At 42.7% G+C, this 24,482-nt stretch overlaps 1 protein-coding gene across 15 annotated transcripts in view; it reads right to left on the minus strand.

Annotated features, from left to right (window-relative positions):
- phldb1b (pleckstrin homology-like domain, family B, member 1b) overlaps positions 1–24,482 on the minus strand; it is a 104,157-nt gene that overhangs the window by 17,863 nt on the left and 61,812 nt on the right. For 7 of the 15 annotated variants that reach the window (XR_006828759.1, XM_046073795.1, XM_046073794.1 and 4 more), the window contains 10 exons: positions 9,627–9,944; positions 8,314–8,460; positions 7,907–8,044; positions 5,827–5,955; positions 3,946–4,101; positions 3,471–3,581; positions 3,205–3,294; positions 2,640–2,774; positions 1,849–1,971; positions 424–585 (listed from right to left, as the gene is read on the minus strand). Coding sequence is in view for 14 of the 15 variants with exons in the window: in XM_046073795.1 (XP_045929751.1) it covers positions 424–585; positions 1,849–1,971; positions 2,640–2,774; positions 3,205–3,294; positions 3,471–3,581; positions 3,946–4,101; positions 5,827–5,955; positions 7,907–8,044; positions 8,314–8,460; positions 9,627–9,944 (1,509 nt within the window). In the remaining variant the exon portion in view is untranslated. The remainder of the gene's footprint in view (positions 1–423; positions 586–1,848; positions 1,972–2,639; positions 2,775–3,204; positions 3,295–3,470; positions 3,582–3,945; positions 4,102–5,826; positions 5,956–7,906; positions 8,045–8,313; positions 8,461–9,626; positions 9,945–24,482) is intronic. The other 8 variants (XM_046073799.1, XM_046073801.1, XM_046073793.1 and 5 more) reach the window with 7 other exon arrangements.

Raw genomic sequence — 24,482 nt, forward strand, 5'->3', positions numbered from 1 at the left:
ATTCAACAAATGTATGTTTGATCCATTCTTTCTTCTGTTTCATGAAATATCACTGTGAATGGAATACGTCTCCTTTTTCAAACTCCACTGATGGGCCCAAACAGGGGTGCTATAATATTTAGTTCACACTGGATAAGTGACTAAATGAATTATTTTTGAGTCAATGTACAATATTCTCCCACAAAGTAATGCACAAAAGAAGTGCAGGAGCTGCTTTAGCATCTGCATCCTTCATTTGAATTTGTCGAGGAAAAACTAATCCCAGGGGTGGGTTAGACGTTTCTTATTCACAACTTACTGGATAGGTGTATCTCTAAAATATATTGAAATAAAACAAGAGGAAAAAAACACTTTGGTAGAACCAGTGACAGCTCGTAAACAAACAAAGGCAGAAAGGAAGAAAGGAAGGAGGACAGCACACACCTCCACAGAGAGAGAGAGGGAGGAGCCATGAGGAGAGGGGAGGCAGGAGAAGGCGGGGTCTACTGCTCCAGGCTGCAGGGACTGGCGAAGCGGGGAAGTAGGGGACGACTCCACCTTTGGCATCCCATACATCTGATTTAACTGGCCCACTGTCACATACTCCTTTCCAAAGGCAACACACACACACACACACACAAAGGGAAAGGGAGAGGAGACAGACAGGAGTGAAGACACTCAGTGACCTTCGGCATTCATGAAGGTGTGAGGGGAGGAGGGTCTGAAAGGAAACATTGACTGCTTTATAACACACAGCACAATACACACAATCAACACTAGGGTTCGTCTGATACATGGAGCCGACACTGGCCTAATGTCATGTCATCGCCCTAACAGGCTGCCTCTCTGGACACGCATTAATCACTTTTCATATATTCATTTTTTTCCTGGGGGTTTGTCACATGTTATTAGAGCTGGGTATCACTGGGAACCAATCAAACACTGTTCAGATAATTCCTCATTTAAAAATGATAACGTTGGTCATTTAGACTGTAGTTCTTTTACGGTATGCGTGGCTATTCTGTGTTTAGAAAAGGTAAAGAGTGATGTGTTTCTCAGGTTTTGCTTATTTTGATGGTTCTTAAATAGGAAAGATAAACAGAAAAAAAAATGCTTAAATATGTTTAGATGTCTCAGGTATTGATAAAAGTATTGTTCTGATGTTGGCCCTGGAGGCCTAAGGGTTTAAAGCGCAGATCACAAACTGCAACATCACTTGTTTGAGTCAAGCAGCGGACATTTCTTGCATTTCATTCCAGCCTGTCCCTCTTCCCTCATTTCTTGTAATGCCTCTGCTTTCAGTTATCAAATACAGGCTGAAAAATGCCCCAAAAATGCCTTTTCTCAAATACCATGTATATCCAGCCCTACATCTTACACAACTAAAGTTTTGTTTTTCAGAATAAAGTTATGAGGTCTCTCTTGTAAAAGAGATTTTTGATCTCAATGAGACTTCCTGGTAAAAGGTAAAATAAAATAAAAATCAAGTTATGAGGGGAATATTTTTGGCATTCGATTTTACAGTTTACTCACTGCATTAATACAAAATACCAACTTCAGGTTTCCTCAAAACAAACATTGCATTTATCAGTCCTTCCCTAATTTAACCCCCTGTTTTGCTGACACGACGCCGACGTAGAGCCTAAGTGTGTACTGCAGGAGAACACTGCCTTGCAGCTACAGAGCGGGGACAAGCTGATTCCACCAAAGGCCCATGTAGCAGAGCAAAGCCAACAGTACGGTCAGTTTGATTAACAGCAAACCAGCAGAGGGAGCAACATGACATGAAAATGGAAGGATGGAGAGAGAGAGACAGAGAGAGCAGAGCACAAAGTCAAGACAGAAACGACAGACTGGAAGTGATGGTACCTCACAGGCGCCAGCTAACGCAGCATCTATGGCAAACGAGCGGCTGTGAGAGGTGGGCTTGCTGCCTTCGTGGTGGCCGCTGCTGCCGTACATCTTATAGACATCCGACAGCTTCATGTAATCCTGAGCACCGGCCAACAGCGGGCAGACAGGATGAGAACAACACTCTTACTGTACATCTTATGTACAGTACATACAGTACAACACACACAAGCAGAGAGCTGGTAGAGATTATGTGTTGAGAAAAAAAAAAAAATCCTGGCTTGTTATTACAGCTAAAACAGTGAAAGGTGCATGTGACGACAGACAAACAGGAACACGCCAAGCAACAGGAAGTGCACCTTTAGCATCACAACTGGCTAGCACACAGGATGTCACACACAGGTACTTTTGTGGGCTGTTACAACAACCAGTGATGTAGTGGGAAATAGGAAGATGCTGAAATTGTGTCCTCTAGCTGGTATTAATCACAAGGTAGAAACAACTCTTGTTATATACGCTCCTGTTTGACAGAACTTGATCTGATTGACACTGGTTCCTCGTGTGCACATAAAGTGGTCAGCAACATGGGATTTATGTGGGTTTAACGCATCTTCCACTACATCGCTGGGCTCTGAACAGACAAAAAACAACTTGAGCTCTACAGTACTGGACACAGTAAGTCACAGGTGCAATTAAGAGTCGCAGTGTGACCAGGACACTAATGATACAGAGGGCGACCTACAGGGTGAGTTGCACAGACAGCAGTGGGGAAGCAGCGGGCTTCATGCAGGGATCATTAGTCCGGTTACCTCCGTAGGGCTGCTGGGGTACAACTGACAGGGAGGGGAGGGATGTAAGTAGGAAGGAGAGGCTCGACAGAGGGAATGCTGGGAGGAGTAGACATCCTCCAACAACAGGTCAGCCTCGCTGATATGGAGCGCTTCCTGTTTCAACAATTCAGGAATAAGTGCTTTTAATGCCTACAGAAAACGTACGAGACACTAGACACAAGTTCTGGCCTCCACAAAAAAATAAAGGTAAAGGCAATGTGTGAAGCAGGTGTGTGCCCTCCCTCTGTTACAGCTTTCAGTCTGAGGTAAACACTGACCATTACGAGATTAGTTTGCCGTACACACTAATGATCAAGAACGCGGCATTAGAAAGAGACAGCCGCCGTCAGTCATTAGGTTAGTCTGATTACATCAAGTGTGGCCAACAGTTAGATCCAAAAGATTATCATCACTTTTACACACCAACAAATCACTGTGAGTTAAAGGAGTACATGTGGTGAGGAATCTTTTTTAGGCCAGGTGCACAGTGTGTGAATGTGTGTGTGTTCACGGCACACACACGGAGGGTCGGCAGTTCTCTCACCTCTCTCATTGCAGTGGAGGACTTGGGAAAGCCCTTTCCACCCGTCAGGCTGTGGTATCTCTTCTCCAGGGCAGACAGCCTCTCCTTCTCCTGGAGCATAAAGGCACATGTTAGTTGTTCGGGGAGCAACTCTTAAAGGCCCAAATATCAGAATTATTGGAAACTGCTCATTTTTAGATATCTGCAATTATCTGTCGCCTACGTTTCCTTCAGAAACGTGATTCAATGCGATCACGGTGTGAGTTTGAACTGGTTCCTGTGTGTACCTTTTGGAGCATTTGCAGTGTGAGGGTCCTGTCTTTGGCCAGCCGGTCACACTCCTGAGACGCCTGCAGGCCGAGCTGGTTGGCCTGATTCTCCAGAGCAGACACCTTCTCCTGCAGAAAACAACACAGAAAGGACTCAATCTTCAATGCAAGCTGTGACAACACGAACATATTTTATAACTTTCTAAATATCTCCATGTGGTAACACCAAATGCCTGTGGTGGCATTTTGCTGGAGTAAATAATAGAGTTAGTGAAAATAAGTATTGATTTCATGCGTTGACATTGCTTGTGCAGTGAGTAAATATGCAAACTGGCTTCAGATGGTTGAGGCTTTTTGGCTGCTAGCTCTCTGCCTGCTGTGTGAGTGTACACTGTATTTCCTTTGTACTGGATTCTGAGGCTCTACATTGCTTAGACAGTGTAAGAAGAAAAAACCCCATACTGTTCAAATCATCATCAGGATTTTTCCTCACCTTCCTCTTGGCCACACTGCTGTGGTACTCTGCTCTCTCCTGGAGCAGCTGCTGGCTGATGGTTTCTCTTTCCTCCTCCAGGCTGCTTTCTCTCTCCAGCTGCTGAAACTCCAGGTCCTCAAACTTTTTGGTTCCTGCTTCCAGGGCCTCTCCGTCCTGACGGTGACCCACATACAACATCAGCGGTTACGACATAGACAAAAAAAAAGACAAGTATGCACTGCTCATTTTAAAGCCATCCACCATTCTCAGGCTAGCGCAGTTGCTAAGAGCAAAGCGAAGACACCTTGATATTTGCATTTGAAGTAAAAGTCAAAACATTCTCCCAGCATGGCTGAAGCTCTGCTCACCGTGCTCAGTCAAGCAGACAGTTATGAAGAACATGCTCCTACTGCAGCACTGCTACTGGTGGTACTATACTGGTTATTAGATGTACTGTAATACACAAAAGGCAAGGGGCGGCTATTTGTGGGGAAAATTTATATTTTTTTCTGCTCAATCTCATTCGATTCTTTACAGTTACAGCACAAATACTTTATGCTAAAAACACATTAATTCCAAAATACATGTATCAACATATTTATATTTAAAATGCTGATATAAAACCAGTGCTGGCTTCATTGTAACCATACTACTGTGTATTCCAGAGGTTTCTCTCGGCATCAGCCCGTTTGTCCTGTTGTTGCTATATCTTTATGTAGCTGCTGACATGTTTAAGTTTTACAGCACTTCTGTCAGCACAAAAGTGTTTGAGGCTGACGGCTCTTGAGAGTCTCTCTAGCACTTGTTCAGGACCCTTCAGCTGGCAGTTCACGGACATGTTTGTTACTGAAGTGACTAATTTTTGCAAGTGGTCAAAACAGGAACAAAGAACTCAAGACGTTATTCTTTTTAGCACCTAAGATTGAAATGTACTTCTCGCTGCAGATTGGGCCCCGAGATCCCTACCTGTCCATCATAAAAATCTGTAATATGAGATCCCAAACTTTATTTATGCTGGCTGCTGTACTCTCTGAATGTGAGCCAAACCATTTTAATATAAACTCTAAAGCTAAATCACAGGGCCTGATTCTGCACACAGAACATCACTGTTGCCAACACATACATTTAATTATTCTAACAGGTAAAAATGATTCATCTTTGTTTCTGGTAAAAATCAAACAACAACATCAATTTACGTAAGAGAAGTCACAGCATGGGAGCGAGGGAAGACAGAGAATGGGTCTAGTCAGGGCCTATGTTAATTGATTAGTGAGCAGTTATACAAATTATGCGAGCCATGACACATCACAGAAGAGATGCAGATCAGATTCACACATGCAGTGCGGCGCCACTGCGTCACATGACGCACACGTGACCAAAATACACCACTGGCAGCTGAAGTGACCAGGAGCCATTTGCGTGCTCCTGTGTCGACCTGAGGGTCTCAGTAGCACGTAGGTGTGGTCTGGAGGAGGGAAAATTCCTGCAGCTTTATGGCAACAGCACGTCTGTGAGGGGCACCGAGAGGGCTACTCATAAATCCGTGCTTGTGTACGTGAGTGTCTGTAAACCATATGTAGTGGGCCCCTGCTAAAGGCTTAAAAGGGGCCAGTAGCACTATGTGCGGTGGCATGTGCTGAGTGCTAACACATATACTGCCCCAGGAAGGCAGACAGCAGTAACTACACAAGAGTCAGATTCAGGTCTTAATGCTGTGACTGGCGGCTGGAAGGAACTGGGTTGGTGCAACTCACTAAAAGGTTGTAGGTGGGATGGTGACAGTGATATCAGGGGAGGGGTGTGTGGGGGTAGACTGGGTAAGGTTTTGTGGTTTGAAAAGGGGCAAGTCACGTAGGCGTTTGGGAGGGGCGGTCTAAGTGCTTCTGTTTGACGACCCACCCTTTTGAGCTGTTCCTGCAACTGTTCCCGCAGGGACTCGGGACAGTTATGAAGCTGGTTCTTCAACTCAGCGTAGCCCTCCTGGAGGCTCTGCAGGGCCCGGCGCTCGGCCTCAACATTAGCCCTCTCCTAGAAAGACACAACACACATCCACACACAGGATGGGTGGACCAGGGGAGAGAGAGAGAGAGAAAGAAACAAACGGCTCAAAATCCACGCCATGCAAATAAAAAGCTGTAAAGATGTTAGCAACAGACACGTCATGACAGATGTTTAGGGCTCGGCAGGGCACAGCAAGTAGGCACTGAATTGTAGGGATGTTACAACTGGTTGTCTAGGATTCATAGATGGCACATGGTCTTACAAACAGAGACAATAATCCTAACACATTCTCCTAATAAAATTCAATGAATTTAATTTTAAGTAATAGTTCAAAACTTAATATTTGAGTGCCTCCCTAGGACTTGCTAAAATCATTCTGCCCGTCACTGATGACTATTGACTGTAAATATCCTGAAAGATCCAACATATTTTCTAACAAATGTAACTTCAATAAGGTGTGGGAAATTTACCCCATTACTGACTTGGCATGCATTGGCCCCAGAACATTTATAAACTCTCTTGTAATAATCCTGAGCGCTGTAAACCTGACAGTAGGAACACTGTCTCAGCTGCTCTCCAGTTAAAATACAGAAATATGTCTCTTTGGTGCTGCTCCAGTTTCAAGCTCAAGAATAAATCAATAACCACTAACTCTGCTGCTATTGGCAGTGTTGCAGCAAAGGTGGCTTTAGTATTTCACCTTGTACCATCTTCATTCTGATGTGTAAAACTGAAAAGGATGAAAGGTTTTTTTCAGGACTACCAGCACTGACAGGAGTTTTACTCTCAAGTCTTTTCAGAGTCGAGGGGAAGCTCTGGTGAGGCTTTGAGCTGTTCTAAGAGACACCGCTGATTCATTTTTATACTATAATGCCAAAAATCTTATAGTCAGTAGTAGAACCTCAGGTTCAAGGAGAATTTATCCTCTTATTGATCCAGTTTCATGAGGATTCCCACGTATGTGAACTTGTGTTCCTTGACATAATTAGTCAGAAAATTTCAAGAGAGGTTTATAGTGCAGGAGGGGAGGTGACACTGAGACATCAGATCAAAGCACTTCTTCACCGACTCAGTGACTTATCCTTCAATAAAGCAGTTGTAAATGACACCTGTACATTTTGTTGGGAATCCTGACAGGGACAAGGAGATACAGAAATAAACTTCGGACTTTATCAACAATTTACCAACCAAAAGTCAAGACACTAAGCTGGTAAATGTGATTTCTCTCCAGTTTAAATGTGGTGGGTGTAAGTAAAGAGAACCCCACTAAAACCACTACAGAGAGCATGCGAGTGGTTTTCTCTGTCCACTACCGGAACACCTTATTCAAAGTCTCTTGCAGAACCCGTGCACTACAGAACCAAAGGCTACAGAGCCCAAACAGCTGCTGGAGGGCGGGTTTCCTGGCCCACAGGGTCTGTCATGCAGACGGTGAAGAAACAGGCGAGCACAGTGGATCAGAGACACAGTGACTGTGAGTGCTGAAGAAGCAGAGAAAGGATTAGGGGTTAATGGATGTCGGTTAGTCCAGCTATGGAGAAAAATAGATGATGAGTTTACCTGAGAGCAAACCACTGAGGTGAAATCATGCAAGAGAGAATACCCAAGGAGGTAAATCCAATCCCTTATTTAGCCCTTTATATGGCTTCAAATTATGTGATTGCAATTATGTGTGTGCACTGCATTCAATTCAAGTCAAGGATGCCTGATGTGTGCAAGAACACCAACAGTGATGAACCAGCAGGGACTGTTCACAAGACTGTAAAGGAGCAGGCAGTGTGTGTGTGTGTGTGTGTGTGTGTGTGTGTGTGTGTGTGTGTGTGTGTGTGTGTCCTCTCTTTTCTACATGTCACAGAATGTACATAACCTCGGCTAATATTTGAATCCTGTATACTTGCATATAATTGGTGGATTCAAATAAATGTTTAAAGTGAGCTGTGCAAATCCTACCCTACTTTATCTCCACTGCTCTCTGTACCTTGTCTTTCTCCCTCTGGATGGCGCTCTCCAGCTCGTCCAGCTTGTGCTGCAGCTGAGTGATGATGTCCGTTTCAGCCTCCATCTGGTCGAGCTCCGCCTGCCTCTCGCCCTGCAGCAGGGCACGCTCCATCTCTGCCTGGAAGAGAGAGCCAAATAAAAGCCACACAGTGAGCTACGAGACAAATGTCAGCCTGAGCTTCAGGCCTCCACGGAGTAACAGAAGCACATAGTAATGTCGACGTGACCATGAACTGTTTCAGCTTTTACTGCTTTGTCTCTTATAGTATATTGTAAAGTTTCACTATAATAGTATAATAGAAATGGAGATTTGTACCTGGATCTAAACTGGGTTTAGACTGAAGCCAAAAAAAAAAATATTATTCCATGAGCCTCCACGTTCTGTACCTCTTGTTTGGACTCCTGGTGTTGCTGCTCCAGCTCCGTCAGCCGGGTTTTGAGCTCATCAATCCGAGCGAGAACACGAACCCGCTCGTCCTCCAGGTAACCCAGCTCCAGGCGACCGGCGCTGCCTGAACTGGGTGAGTCCTCATGCTGCAGGGAGAGAGAACACAGGAGGTCAGGCTTTCAAGAGAGGAAGTGAAGCCAGGGGAGAGAGACGTACACACCTGTAACATGTCAGATACTGAATCAGCCTGATGTAGTGTGTGTTGTACATAAATAAAGTTTAGGAAGGCCTTAACTTCAGCTTGCTGTACTGTGACATTCTCCATTCATCATCCGTACCGTTTATACACAATGTGATTTGATGATGTTTGTGGTTCGCATGGAACGCATTAGTGTCCCAGGTCTAAATGCACTTTAGGAGGATTTTCCAGCGACAAAAAACTCTTTTGGTACAAAAATGATCAGTTCAAATCATTTCAAAAGCATTGGATAACACCACAACACAACACAGTCCATTGGAGAGAGAGAGAAGAAGTGAGGGAACAGACACAGAAAGGGGATGGATAAATGAGGTTCATGCCGGAGACAATGTAAAAACAGACATCCCATAACTTAAAAAGTAGCTTGGGTAGCAGCCTACAACCAGCCCAAAAAGCCAATGAATTGGAATAAGAAAGAGACAGGTGCAGAAAGTAGCTGACTGTAGCTCTGTGTAGTTCATTTATTCATCTGCGGTACAGTAAATGTACTTTGTTGAGTCAAGCGCCTTAGTGTTTCAGCCAGTATTTTCCAACTTTCTGGTTATGCGTGGTCACGGTTATTACCATATGAGTGATATGAGATTCTGGTGCACCCTGACAATACCTTTTGGACAAAGTACAGTTCCATAACTCTGTAAACAAGGGGTTGTCTTAAGTTGTCATGCCACAAAACAGACTCCAAACGTCACCTAGTTGGATTTTCAGCCTGCTTATATACAGTACTGTTAGGCCCAGGTTTATGTAGGTTTTCCTTCTGAGCGGCTCTACACTGTATGTGGAGAGCTAATAATGATGAGTGGTTAAACCTGGCACTATATGAACAGACATTCACATTCATTGGCTACAATGGGTGATGACCAGTAAAACTAATTCTGATAAGCTGAAACTCCCCTTCTTAAGGATCCTATAGAAACCCCTGAAGGGTTCCTGGTGGTCCTTGAACCCACTTAAAGGACCACTGATTTAGCAAAGCCAAGCACATCATGTGCACATGCTGGTTCCACAGTGGCATGCAGAGAGCGTCTTTGTTGGGAAATAAGCCTTCCCGCTGACCTGTCTATCTCCATTGTGCAGTGCTGATGCTGTGCTGGGAGCAGGCGATGTCCTCACCTCCTGATGAGTGCTCTCTGTACTACTACACTCCTCCTTCAGGTTCTCCTCGTCACTCTCTCTCTGTCTCTGCGCCAGGCGGAGCGCGGCCGAGGACAGTGTCCCTCCTAGGACATTCTCCATGGACGGTCTCCGACCAAAGCCATCTGTCAGCCCCCCGGGAAAACCTGTCCTCCCCGAGCCTAGGGGGTCCAGGCCAGGGCTCTCTCCTTTGTTGTATTCGGCACAGAGGTTTAGGATGGTCTCAAGTCGCTGTCTCTCCTGTGAATCACAACCAGAGAGGGACATCAGATTAGGGTTTGACAGATCTTTTCCCACCTCTTCCCTTTGGCTTTTGAAAAACAGCAACAGAATTGGGGTCAAAAATCGTCTCTCTTCTCCCACAATCTGTGACTTATAATGGATTTAAACCTGAGCCTAGGAAACAAAAGGCTGATAAACTAGACACATTTAAATGATAAAACTCTGACTGTGTTAATAAAGGGCCAGTTTTGGCTTTATATTTCAACACACTGATATATTCATGTAACCCCACATCAGATTACACCCAGCTGTAGTACGGTATATGTCCCTGCTATCTCACTTCCTGTCTGTGTGCTGGTTAGTGGGGCTGCGCCAGAGACTGATCTGAAGATGGCCAGCTCACATAGAGGAGCAGACAGCAGGCATGAAAACTGTTTAATACATTATATATTTCAACCAGTCTCACTCAGGGTAATGAAAGTGCCAAATCTCCCATCTCCCAAATCTCCTACTTGACTGAACTGAATTCTGCCAAACAAACACAGCAGCCCACACCGCCCCTCTCCCCCGGGTGCTGCATGGGAGTCAAGACTCCATGACTGGTTGTCCAGCTGTCACTATGAGGGGTCAGCCCACCTATGGGGGCCCTGGCAGACCAGGGCAACAGGGTGACCTCTGAAATGTAAATTTCAGCTGTTGTCTGCTGCTGTACCCCTCCGCTGCAGACACGGCGTCCCTGAGGTCTGCAGAGCCGCATGGACCGCAGCTCCACTGTGAGTGTGTTCTAGTGTTTGGGAGATAGTCTCAGTGGTCAGCTTAGATGTTTAGTGGTGAGACATCAAATTCATAAATCCCAGGCACCTCAAGGTCTTTCTCAGCAGAAAGATTGTGAATGCGGTTGACAGTTTCAGAAAAAGTTAGTTTAAAAAGTTACTTTAGACGTGAGCTTTTCGAATAGCTGAACGGCCTGGAAAAACTCATATCACTCAAACTGTAAATCATCAGGAACGCCCGTCCACAAAAAGGATTTCTTGTAAACAAGATGTTTTGGAGCCAAAGAAGCACTGCGTTGCTTTTTGCTCTTATGATCTAGTTCAGGCGCAATCTGTTTCTTGTCGTGCAGGAACACTTGGCAGCAAAATTATTCTCACCCACAACTAAACGCCCTGGTGCATCTTCTCCCTCACACTGCAGTGATCATCTCCTTCCCACCGAGGGAGCATCTGCATGATTAGGAGCTACAGCCCCACCATTAGCTTTAACCTGTAATCTGGGAGCAGCTCGCTTTTAACATGGGTGGGAGTGAAAGACCCCCCCTTTGGGTTGTGGAACAGTGCTGTATATTCACCAGACTAACTTCAACAACATTTACTGGCAAGTCTACAGCTACTCATGAGTCCTCCCACTCAACATCTGCTTGAACATACACATAGATTAGACCACTCAGCGCTCCGACGCCCGTCTCGTTTTTGTCAAGAAAGCTGATTGAAAGCTGGCACTATCATTGTCTCATCTGATTGCCAGACAGCCTTTAGGCTACCGAACCTGTGTGATGAATGAGTAGCAGGATCACAGACAGATTTCAAACCATTAAATGTGTTCGGTCTCAACATAAATCAACTTGACGCCTGACATATGCAAACCGTGCTCATATTATGCTCCTAATCAACTGCATGTTGACAGATTTGCGTGAATTCCATATTTTCTCTTTTCTCATGTCGGTCCTTAAAATGCCAGAAGAATGTTTATGTTCTGAGGCACTAAAAATCCTTTTTTGGTCTCTATGTAGATGTCGTCAGCAGGTCCCTTGCGGCTCTGAGTGCTGGCTGGGAAGGAACAAGGTGTTACAACAGGTCAGTGTGTTAATCCAAACCATTTCACCAGTTGCCAAGCTCCCGTGTCCCAGTTGGAAACAGTGAGGTTTTGGCTTGAACCGCCTTAATATTACAATAGTTCAAGGAGGCTATGAAAATACAGGCCGTTCAGGTTTGCCCGGGTGAATGACTAAGAAATATTTCCTGTAATATAACAAATAGCTTCTCCTTTTTTTAAATTTGGGTCATGAGCCTATAAAAACAACCATTAACCTGAAATCTGTTGTCAAAATTTGACCTCGACTAAACAAAGAAAATCTGGGTTTACTCACTCTCATGATGGACACTGTGAGAAGTAACAGCTCAAGCCTTGAAATCAGGCACACAATTCAAGACAGCTCAGCAAAAAGACAGATGAACAAATACTGGCCTTTAAAAGCCAGTAACCCCCCCCCCGTGACACCACCATAACAACAAACCCCCATCCCCTGGGATGGTAAGAGGCTGTTAGTGACAGAGCTCCACGGCAACATCCAATAATCTGCTATTTAGAGAAGCTTCTCGCATCCAATCCAAACGCCTATATACTGATTCATATCAGAGCGGTTTCCATGGTCGTGTTTGTGAACTTTAGGGTCTCTGCAGGAATCACAAGGCATATTTCGAAAATGGACACCAGGAAGTTAGAAGTTTAGAAGCCCAACTATTTAATGATTATAACCAATTTGAAAAAATGTACCACTAGCTGCATTGTATTATTTGTATTATTGACCAAGTTATAAATGCTTTATATACAGTTGATGAAGAAGAGATATAGGCTATATAAAACATATTGATTTTTGTTTGCTCTGTATTTGGCCCTTGTCACTTGTAAAATAAGCTAGCATGTTTTAGTTCCTGCTCTCCTCTTGTACACCTGACCAGCTTAAATCCCACACAACACCCTTTATTAAACCTTAATTAGATCAGGTGTGAGCCCTGGATGCATGTCGGTTTACTGACCCCTATTTGGAAGCATGTCAACTGACTTTTCTTTTACGATTGTTTTGAGATGTTTTCTTCGAGAGTCCTACACCACCTTATCATCAAATACGTTGCTTTTTGTCTGAAGCTGATCTGTACCGAGCTCTTCTGTATCTGTTAACAGTGGAAACAGCCTCTGCGGGCCCTGCTGTGTTACCAGGGGAAAAAAGAAGGAAAGCCAAATCACACGTCTGAAACCGCTAACAATGTGATTCACATAAACACATAAAGGTTAGTTTAGCCATGTTTGCCAAACACCTCCTGAAAAACAGTGGTCATACACTGAATCAATATTTATCCATTAACTTTCTGTGAGCACAAACTTTCCTTCCATGATTGATCACTAATGTCAGCTTTCTGCACACACTTTAAATAGCAGCAAATGACTCGGCGCTTTCCTGTATACTTAATTAATATCTCCTATAACAGCGTGTCCTAGAAATGTGTCTTCTTCTTATTAAATTCCTACACTGTCAGTCAAGACTACTAGTCAACTAGGTTATTCTAGCTGCAACATTATGTAGTGTAAATCCCACACATGTGAGTTTTTACAGAAAGCCTTAGTGCAGGGTCAAAGTCCTCTAGACTCGGGGGGGGGCATAATACTTCCAGACAATCGTGAGTTTGTGAAGTAGTGCCTGGTTCCCAGAGTCCTCCATGCTCCAGCCTGCATCCACCCCCCCAGACACCAGTTCACACATTCCACAGCCCTCCACGTCTCACCTAGTGGGTGGCTCTCATGAATACTGGGTTTGATAAAGACATTTTGACGTTGCAGCTGCTGCTGCTGCTGCTGCTGCATTGTTCAAAATGTGGCTATTTCATGCCAAAAAATGAACAAACTGTTGTTCAGGTGGAAATTAACTAGTGGTGACATAATTATAAAACTATGACTTCACTTGTGAGAGTTGAAGTGAGACTATGCAACAACAAAAGAGGGTCATACAGCTGTCCACATATGAGAGACTCTTTGAGGACATTTATGTAACTTGGTTTCATTTATAATAGGACCCATTTAATAGTATTGAATTTCTATTCAGCAGCTTTGAAGTCAAATTAAGTGTTTATACTGAGTTCCACAGCACACCTTGCTAAATGTTAAATGTGCAACAACAAAAAAAATAAATTTTAATGGCCACATTTACAAACAATTAAAATTTGTTAGCCTGATGATGGTGACCTGGTGACCTAATTAACAGCAAGTAGAAAGGGACCACAAACTGGAAACTAAGAAGATGTGACCAGGCTTTACTTTGCGTTTTAACAAAGGGACTCAGCTACTGTCAGCTACACAAATATGTTTATCTAAAGTTTTCTAATGTTAGCTGTGAAAGTATTGGTCACACCAGACCAAATAAGGCTGTAGTAAGAAAACACCAGACTGTATTTATTAGAGTAAGGGTGCATTACATTGCCTTTGAATTCAACATTTAATTCATAAGAAAAAGACTGTGCCATTTCATCTTTGAAAAGTCACACAATGTGGCTTTAAACTAATTATTTAGTATTATTTAGTCAACTACTGTCTCCTCTTTGTAGTATTTAAATGATGCAACAATGTTGTTTTGTTAAACACAACATCTTCAACAATAAATGTGCAGCAATTAGGAATAATCCCATTCATTCATTCTCTTATGGACCGTAGCCAGTTTTCTAATGTGACATCCTACATCTCACTCTGTCAGTTTTTCCTCATTTAGTCAGTTCTGTCTCCTCGCTTTCCTTTCCTTATTTCCATCCTCCCAGCAGTCAGCATCTCCTCCTCGTGTCTCCTCTCTCCCCTGAGAGTCAGTGTCTCCTGTTTTCTCTCATGCCCTTTAATGTTCCTCCCTCCTCTTCCCCTTCTCGTCCCCGAGCGCCCCGGGGCCGTCCCCCTCCTGCGTACCTTTGATCAGAGCGGTTACTTTATTAGTGTACAGCCGTATTCTTCTTTGCCATGTTTACCTACGTCACAGGCGTAAACAGTAATCTCTCACGCATAGTTTTTCGAGACTATGCCGGGAAAATTCAACAAAGCCTTATTCTCTATATATATCTGCAGGCGCTCCGTAACAGTCTGCAAAACAAACCCCATTCATGATTAGTCTCTGATCCTTGGAGGGTTCATCATGTTCAGGTCCCAGAGGAGGAACAAACAGATGATCCTAACAAGAGATTTTTGTAGCTATTTTTTTCTCCCTCTCTGTGGAACACATAAGTATCAAAGCCAGGCGGGGGGAATAGGACAAGAGACTCTCCAGCAGCAGCCAACCGCTCTGAATAATAAGCTGGTGGTCCTCCATATTGACGATGATCTCAAGATGAAACTATGGAGGTGTTGCTCCCGGTGGGTGCGGCTGGTATTTAAATCGCCCAGGCTTCCGCTTCAACTGGGATCCAACCCTGGAGGCATCCCTCAAAGTGAGGACCGGGTTCCAGTTATCATGTCAACTACTACCAGCATAGAGATGAGAACGTCAAATACTTGATTCAGTGATTAAAGGCGAGATGGGAGTTGTATTTTTACATTCTGCAAACACTGCTGCTGATAATAATAAGCACGCTTATGGCTTGATTATTGTCGTAGGATAGATATAAGACCAAGTCTGCAAGATCTGCAGTCAGTTGCATCAGCTTTTCAGTGCAAGAAATTATTAGAGATAGAGATTAAATATAAATATCCCCATGATGGTGGGTATAGCAGTGAACTGCTGTACTGTACATCCACGTGAGACTGTTTAGCCAGAGGAGATTTAGAGAGCACACCAGCCAAAGTAAACAGCAGTAACAAGCAAACAGCTGTCAGACTGAAGGATGCACACAGCCACTTGGAGCTCAACAGCCAGGGCACCATCCAGGGAGTTGTATATAAATAAATATACTATATTCCTGGTTCTTCCAAAAAGGTTCCTGTACATGGAATTCTGTCATGCTGAAACAGTAAGTAACAATATAGCATGAGCTCTTCAACCATACAACCAAGAGCATATTAGCATGATAGCAAAACACAAAGTCCAACTGAGGCTGTTGGCAATGCCAGTTCTGCAGGTCTCTGGTCATAAATCAATGTACAGGACCTGATGATGGTGCGAGAAGAAAAGTTTTCAGAAGAAAAGTAGCACATGGTAGAGGAAAAGTCGGAATACTTGCCAATAAATGCCAAACATTTGCTGGTTACAGCTGCTCAAACATCTGCTATCTTTTTACATTTTCTATAAACATGAATTGACTGTGTTGAAGGGTTTGGAGAGTTGGCTGGCCAAAATAAGCTATGTGGAGATGCCCACTTCCACCGCTGTGGACATTGTCATATAGCTTATGGAGCTCACACAGTGCCTTCTTTGCCTTCTCTCGCTCCCTCTCTGCAATAAGCTCAATCTTTGCACAGTATGAGCTCCCTGATAAATCTACCACTTTATTACCTATTTCTGTCGTATGTGTGTCCAATACTTCACTGGTTCACCTTGACAGTTTGATCCCATAAATGTCGAACAGGCTCTTAAAATGCATAACAAACTGTGTTAGCTGGTCAAGAATACGATTCTAGGTAAAGTCACTTTTTTTTAAAGAAAGAAACATCAAATAATACGGAAAATTTGTACACAATTTCAACAGTTTTAATTAAAAAACATCAGCTGTAAAAACTTAACCATCAAACTTATATCAAAACTGATACATTTACTACATACTGACATGAAATTTTCTTCAAGGCTTACAAGTCTCTTCTCTGTGTCCAGAGACAGACACCAGGATAGGTGGTTGTGGAGACACACAAACACACACACAATCGGTGCTCTGGTGGAAGCCAGATTTTCAAAATAAAAGCCCAAAGATGGTAACAGGAGCTTATCTCCACTAAACTTGGACTGGATCCCACAGCAGCTTTCTCCTTCATGTTATTTCCTTACTAGTTCAATTGAAACCACAGGTCATGCTAGTAACATTACATGCCTCACATGTTAACTCTACCTAATGAGGTAAAATTAAGCTTAGTTGACTTTTTGTCAGTTTTTAGATGCAGGATTCTACTGTTATGCACATACCCTGCAAGTTTCTACTTGCCTGTAAATACGCATAACATATTCCTCACGCTCGACTCATAAAATCTCCCACATTAAAAAAAAAAAGCTATGTGGGGGCCTGAAAGCTCCCCTTGTTAGTGACTGAGCAAGCAGAAAGCTTGTAACCACAGTATCACATGTAGGCAAACAAGCCTTTTCAAACAGTAAATATATTATCCAAATCAAAGCCAAAGACCCCATCACAGGAACATCGGCAGTCTATTTAAATCCAGTCAGAGAGCAACAACTGGCAGAGCTTTGTTAATATTAGCTGCAGCATCAGTTACCTTCATGAGTGCCGCCACGCTGTTGAGAAAGACCGGCTTCTCTTTGGCTAGGGAGAGCAGATACAGCACTGCCTGCTCCCTGCTCTGACCTTGTCTCAGCGCCGGGACATACTTGCTGCCATCCAGCACGTGATACCGATCCATGACACACACATACACTCACTCACTCACTCACGAACTGTATACAACAGCTCTGTAACAGGACTGGAAGATGTTGCTGCTCGCTGTGCTTCCACACGGCTCCTCCTGTTCTGTAAAGTGATTTCACAACTGGCTGTGCTACTTTGGGACGGATGGAGAGCAGCCTACCCCCCACCTCAGCCCAAAACCCCCCCCACCGCTACCGAGGTCTTGTGAGAGGTGGTGAGGAATCTGTGTAAAAAAGGGGTGGAGTTAGAGACCAACATGTGTAGGGACTTCCTCGAGTGGGAGGTGGCCTGCTGGTTGGTTCTAAGAAAAGCAAAAGGGGCAAACTTTATATACCAAGTACCACTTTACACTGTATGCACTAGCTGGGCTTTACTTGAAATAGAGTGACAAATTTAATTCAAGCACAAGTTATACTGTAATGACTTTGGTTTCAGCTTGCAAATGCAGAAAACATCTAGGAGTAGATAACAGGTTTGAAACCTGCTTTAAAAGAACTTTTAAACTTAAAGTGCATATTTGCACTTAATTTGACTTCTGGTAATTATTTCTCTTTTGGCTGTTTAATAATGCGGCACATCAGGGCAATGGTTTATGAAGCACTTAACATCAAGTAGAAGTATACAGACACAGACCCACTGACAACTATATTTATTTGAACGGTGTCCGGGGTTTTCCAGGAGCCAGTATGAGACTACGATGTTACATAATAGGAGGGAGGCCACTGAAAAAGGTGTTGCTTACCCTGATAACATTAAAGTCGGAAGTTTGGAATTCCCTGGGACAGCAATAATAAGGGACCAATTTAGCTTAGGGGGCCAAAAAATACACCCGCAGCCCGCACATCCTTTCGATCCGCTAAGGTCTTAAATAGGTGAAAGCAGGAGGAAAGAGAACACACAGAAGCACAACACACGTTCCAACCAGAGATGTAAAATAACAATAATGGTAGTGGTAAGAATACACATATAAATAAAAGTAATAAGAGTAATTTTGCCTCCCTAGCTTGGCAGGATGACACTGAAAGACTGCATGATATAGCTGATGTTCCTGTTTGTCTGTGTAAATCCTACTATTGTTGTGAGTACCGAGTCCAACTTATTCATTTAGGTATTGCCTCTGTATTGTTGAGATAAATAACGTGATATTGTTGTTTAGAATATTACATTTGTTTCTCTAAGGAAATGCAGAAAGAAAGAAAAAAATATAAAAACAGAGCTGCAGTGATTAGTAATTAATGAACACCTATTCTGATAATCAATTCAGCCTCATTGCACTTGTATTTCATTTTAAGGTTATTGCAATTAAAATGCTTCTGTTCCTGTGGAGACCCAAAGTGTTCAACATTAAATGGATGGTTGAATAATAAATAAATAAGCCATTTATATGAAGTTAACCGTGAAATTGTGAAATAACACAAACAAGTGTTACAACTCAAGTTTAATCCTGCTTCCTCTCACAAAAAAAAAGTTTATTAATTTAATTATATTTTCATTTTTTACACATGTTTTGTAATGTCCTGCAATATTTCAAAATGTTATTTTTAAGTCTTTTAATTTTATATTTAATGGAACTTACAAACTTTGTCTATAAATCAATTAGGGACAATCAGAGCTGATTATTCAGACAAAGCCAAGACTTATAGTATTATTTACAATTGATATTGTATATTTTAAATAAATAATATATTATATAACAATATTGTTAGATTTTAGTTTTTGGGTCTTCATAAATTCCAAGCAATATGTTGCCAAATACCAATTTTTTTATTATTTTTTTCTATAAACAGCTTAAAGGAAATGGTTCATTTACTTTTTAACAAAGTTTCAACCTGATTGGATCAGTAGTGAGGTGATGATTTTCCACGGCAGTACTGAACAGATGACCCCCTCTTGTGGAGAAATCAGAACACAGCAGACTGCAGTGCTTCCCTGCTTCTAGTTAACAGACTGCTCCAAGGTGCTTTTCAGCTAAAGCCTCAAAACAACTGCCTCCCCTGCTGCATGTTCTCTGATGATCAATTAAACATTATGAAGAGAAGAAAAGCAACACTGTGCCATGCTGTGTCCTAATCTGGCACTTGTTTTCAGTAGAGAAAATCCACGCGAGGCATATTGGTTGATGCTGTCTCAAGACTGGATTACTGCAGCTTCCCTTTGGACGGGCAGAGAAACAGATTTATCTCTGTCCCAGATAAAGAGTCACAGAGTCTACTCAGCTGTCTTTTCTGTTCCAGCACGTTTATTTTCAACCAGAAAAAGAAATCATAGTAATCTGCCTCATGATTTGAACCTCTGACACAAACATGCAAATTGGCAGCTTGATCCTGCAGTCTAAACATTTACTGCAGTGGACTTCTTTCCTCTACAGAAGACTTTCTGCAATAAACTGCAAAAACTCCCCTTCGACATGAATAAAGTTACACCCGCTGGTCAGTGGGTTTGTACAGCACTCTGCATCAGTGTAGGTGCAGGATATATTTGGAAGCCTAGGTGGGCAGGATTGGTGTCCCGCAGTGGCTGGATATATTTGGTCGTGTTCTGTAAGATGCTGGTATGCATATGTGGTGTTCTGTTCGACAGGGCGAGGGTATATTTGGTCTGCTGACCCTTGTGGACAGTAGCAAAGATGCCAGCAGCGCAGAGACTTGTCTCCGTGTCATGCACAGCAGACATTTGTGATATCCTGCTGGGCCGGAAAATGACAAAGCAGAGCAGACACAAAGAAGGGACAAGGGGAGACAGGGCAGACTGGTTCAGGCTGTTAGTGTCCGTCTGCCCTTTGATGATACCAAAGACCGGAGTTGAACTTCCTTTTAAATTGCCACTAAATCAAATCTCTGCCTGAGGCGAAATATTCAGAACTGAAGCTCCATCCATGATATTTCAAGCGCAATTCCACACAATGACTCAAGTCCAAAGAGATGTAAGTGGCTGGGAAAAGCCCTCATGTAGGCCTTTATTAAATATGCATTAAGCAAGTGAGTAGAATTAGGCAGGGGCGGTTGGGACAGGGCCCTAACAGTATCCAGCGACTACTGAAATGTCCCTAGCAATTATTTTCATCAAAACATTTAAATAACCACCCGTCTGTGTCTAGTCAGTCAAAGTCAGCCTCAAATTAGCGAGAGAATAACATAAACCAAAAGGTGGAGACGTAGTCTGTCAACTACGACGGAGTACTAGTGCCCGTTAGGAAAAATAACAGTAATCGGAGATTTTGAGAAATATTATGAGAATTTTTTTTTTATTATTATTTCGAGAATAAAGTGATAGTAGAAACGGTTGCTTCAAATCCTACATGCATGTTTTAGTATTTTCCGGCAGTCTCTTGTTATTTAAGTTTGGACTGCATCGGGCGTCTATCCTCTGTCCGGTGTAGGTAGCAGATGTGCTCCGGTGGTCAGATCTGCTTGGGGTCCTGCGCCTGCCGGTAACGTCACATAACATGATTGTCTGTATGTTTGTATGATGACGTGGCAGATTGTGATTGGTTGTGTGCCATAGTGTGACGTTACCGGTAGGTTCTGTGTCGCTGCCGTTTCTGCGTCCCCCTTGTTTTGAGACACCTTTGCTCTGTTTGACTGTCTCTCTGTCTGAAGTTAACGTCTGTGTGGATTTGTGGTGAGATTTATGCCTGATCAGAAGTGTTTTCATTTCGTTTGGGTTTCCCAGCTCAGAGAGGTGCAGAGCTCTTGATTCATCCGAAACAGTCCCAAACAGGGTTCTGCGTCTGTCAGGCGGTCTGAAGGGGATACTAACATCTCAGCAGGCTAATGCACAGGTAAGGTAAATATTATGACTTCATTTTAGTAATATTACTTTATTCTCAAAATGTCAGAGAACACAGATAATGTGGGATATATTTTGAATGGGTAGAAACATAACAAGAAAACTTACTGACACACAGGAGCAAAGCAGGGGTTTATAAATTAATAAAAATGTAATCACCCGGTCTAGCATCAAGTCCACGGACCCCGAACAAGGTAACAGTAACAGCAACTTTAGCGTTTAACTTTGAAGGCAAGCAGAAGTTAAGCCGCAATCCTCAGCTGTAAATGTATAAACGTGTGTTTCTTGTTGTTGTTCTCCGCCTGGCTGGGCCGTGAGTTTGGGTTGTAAGGTCACAGTCGTGAGTTACACAGCTGATCTCGGTACCGAGGGGAGGTGGCACCAAACAAAAGTACTTCTTGTACGATTACTCGATAAATAAATCTGTAGAATACTCAATTACTAAAGTCATAGTTAGCTGCAGCCCTAGTGAAAAGGTGCCATATGTGCGGGAGAATACATATTTGAAAGCAAAACAGAATGCCCAAGAACCTCAACACATTTTATTCTATTATATTTTGAATTGTCACCTGCCACCACAGTTTTGTTTTCTTTCATAAATAAAGGAAGCCCCCCCCCCCAACGCTTAATGTGTGACCTTTACCGACCTCCAGCAGCAACCAGTAGGGATTGCAACAACAGATCTCCTCCTCCACAGGACCCTGGCTGAGTCTGTTCCCTCCCAGCCATCACCACACAATCAAGTCAAGCGAGCTAATTAGAGTGGAAATCCAACAGGAGTTCTTCACAAAGAGATAATGTAACGCTGCGTGAAATAAGATCAAAAACTCAACTCGAAAATAGCAAATGACTAAGTGGTATTCTAGCTTTCTTGTCATTTGCTATTCTGAGTTGAGAGAGAGAGAGAGAAAGAAGCTTTACAGCTTTTTTAAGCAGCTGAAATGTTTTGCAATTCTAGCTGCACGCAATACTGTCCCAGGACAGAGAAGAACTCACTTTATGCCCCTTTAAAGTAACAGCAGACACATACTGAGCTGATCCAGTATGTTACAAAAGGTGACGAGGGAACCTATGGTCTGCTCATAAAAAACACTGCTGTGATCTTAACTAACGTCATAGGAAAGATGAGGTCACCTTTGGTGGACAGAAGAACGGAGTGTGAGTCTGCCACAGACGAAGCACGCTGCGACTCGGTTCATATGCCAAGTGTGTTTGCCAAGACAGCGTGTCAGTCAGACGGCCATGTGGACAGAGCAGTGCCAGGCCGGACAGCTTGGATCAGGATGGACACAGCCTTCCCTGCAGACTGGTCATTGGAGAGGGTTTACCTCCAGGCTCCAAAGGAAAACATAATGAAGCGGACTTGAGTGCTGTTGAAGGAGTTTTTCCTGTTGTTTGACACTGGTATCACTCGGCTGATAGGTATCTTTTTTTAAATGATATAGCCCAATGACGTACATTTTTAAATGTGAACATTTTCTTTCTCATGAGTAAAAACGTCCAAGTATTCAGTATTTTACACATTACCTTTTCTTGTCAGGGTGAAACACCATGGGAAACTTAAACACTAAGCAACATAATATAAAAATCTATATAAACAACATAGATACTTGTATGCGAGATCCAATCTAAGGACTCTGTAGATCTCGCCCGCTTCATTTAGTGGGATTTGTAAGCTCTCATAGTACTCTAAGAAGAGGGCCCAATATAATCCGCTGGCTGACTTTTGCAGCGTGGGCATGAGGGGTCTATATCGGAAAAAATTTCAGCCAGCCTAGCCCTGGTCCAATGTGCTCTTGGAAACATTTTTAATGGTGAAACAATTTGTGCCTGGCACAGGGGGAAGATGTGTGTTCCAAATCAAGTGCTGCTTCCCATTGGTCATTTGCTCTCCCAAGTCATCTTCCTAAAGTTTCCTAATATCTTGCAACGAGGACAGAAAGCTGTTATACACTACTATAGATTAGAGATTAAGCCTTTGCGATGTGAAGCTAGGGAGAGAAGATTAGCAATAGTATTGTCTGTTGGAAGGTTTGGGAAAGACAGAATATTCTTCTGTATAAAATGTCTGATTTGGAGAGAAAAAAAGTGATTTTGACATGTCACACTTCTTAGAAAGTTGTGCGAATGAACCAAACATGAAAAATATAAACTAAAGATGGATTTAACACCCTTCATCAGCCATGTTCCACAGAATCAGTCCAGGACAGAAGGCAGGAAAATATGGTTGTTCTTCATAGGGGAATGTATTGATGATGTTTGCAAGCTGAAATGTCTTCTAAATTGTGACCATATTCAACTCCTGGGTTAGAGGAGAATTGGCTTAAATGTAAATGAAGAAGTACTTCATTAATCCCGCAAGGGGAAATTCAATGTTTTCACTCTGTTATCCTCCTAATCAGAATAGTGATGTTATTATAAAGATCAAGAAATCTTGGTAACACAATCATTTGACCAACTATAGAGAGTGGGAGGTTCGGCCATCCATGACCTGTTTACAATTTTTTCAAATAATATGCCAAATTCTTAATAAGAAAAGACGGCAAGGTGGGTGTGATCTCCACCCCAAGATATATAAAAACTTTCCTTACTATTTTCAATAGAAAATGAGCTGGAGGAATTAAAGTGACAGACTAGTTGAGAGGGAATGTCTTGCTTTTCTGAAATTGAATTCTATAGTCCACAAATCCTTCCAATTTACTGAGAATAAGAAATAGAAGGAACTGTTGATAAGGGATCCAAGACGTACAAGAGAAGATCATCTGCGTATAGGGATCATCATTATAATCCACGTCTTGGGTGGACACACAAACAGACAACATGGTTACATTAAAGGGTTAAGAGGACTGTCTGTACAACATACTGTACGTCACAGAAAAATAAGCAAATAACGATTCAGCAGTCACACTTTAAAAAAAGGACAGGACAAAGGATGTGTTCATAACAAAAGGGTGGAAAAAACACAAAACAAGACCTTCATCTTCAGAAAGCATTCAATTATACTCTAACTCATGTTGTTAAGACTCTAGCTTGACGCAGTTTGTTTTACAGTAGGCACAAAAGGTCCAAGTCCCTGCCTTAATATCATATTTTCCATGACCCCATGAAGGATTCAGAAGTTGTGTAAACGATTATGATCTAAATACTGTTTTAGAGCTAACCTGCCTAACAATACGTTCTTAGGAAAAACTCAATACAAATATAAGCACCCTCATGGTCCTCTTAAGAGCTACACTGATAATCAGCCAGGCCGATATAGTCCAGTACTGGTCGGGCTATAGTCCACTAATTAGTTATTTATACAATGCACTTAAATTTCAATCAACAGACCAAAGCCCATTCAAAGTCCATCAGCATGGTATCAGTGTATCAGTGTAGTAGTAGTATTTTTCCAGCAGCCTCCCACTGCCTCTGAGCTGTGTACTCCTGTTGATTTCCCAATAAGACTCTTTTT

This window comes from Micropterus dolomieu, linkage group LG17 (genome assembly GCF_021292245.1).
Source record: "Micropterus dolomieu isolate WLL.071019.BEF.003 ecotype Adirondacks linkage group LG17, ASM2129224v1, whole genome shotgun sequence".
NCBI classification, from domain to species: Eukaryota; Metazoa; Chordata; class Actinopteri; order Centrarchiformes; family Centrarchidae; genus Micropterus; species Micropterus dolomieu.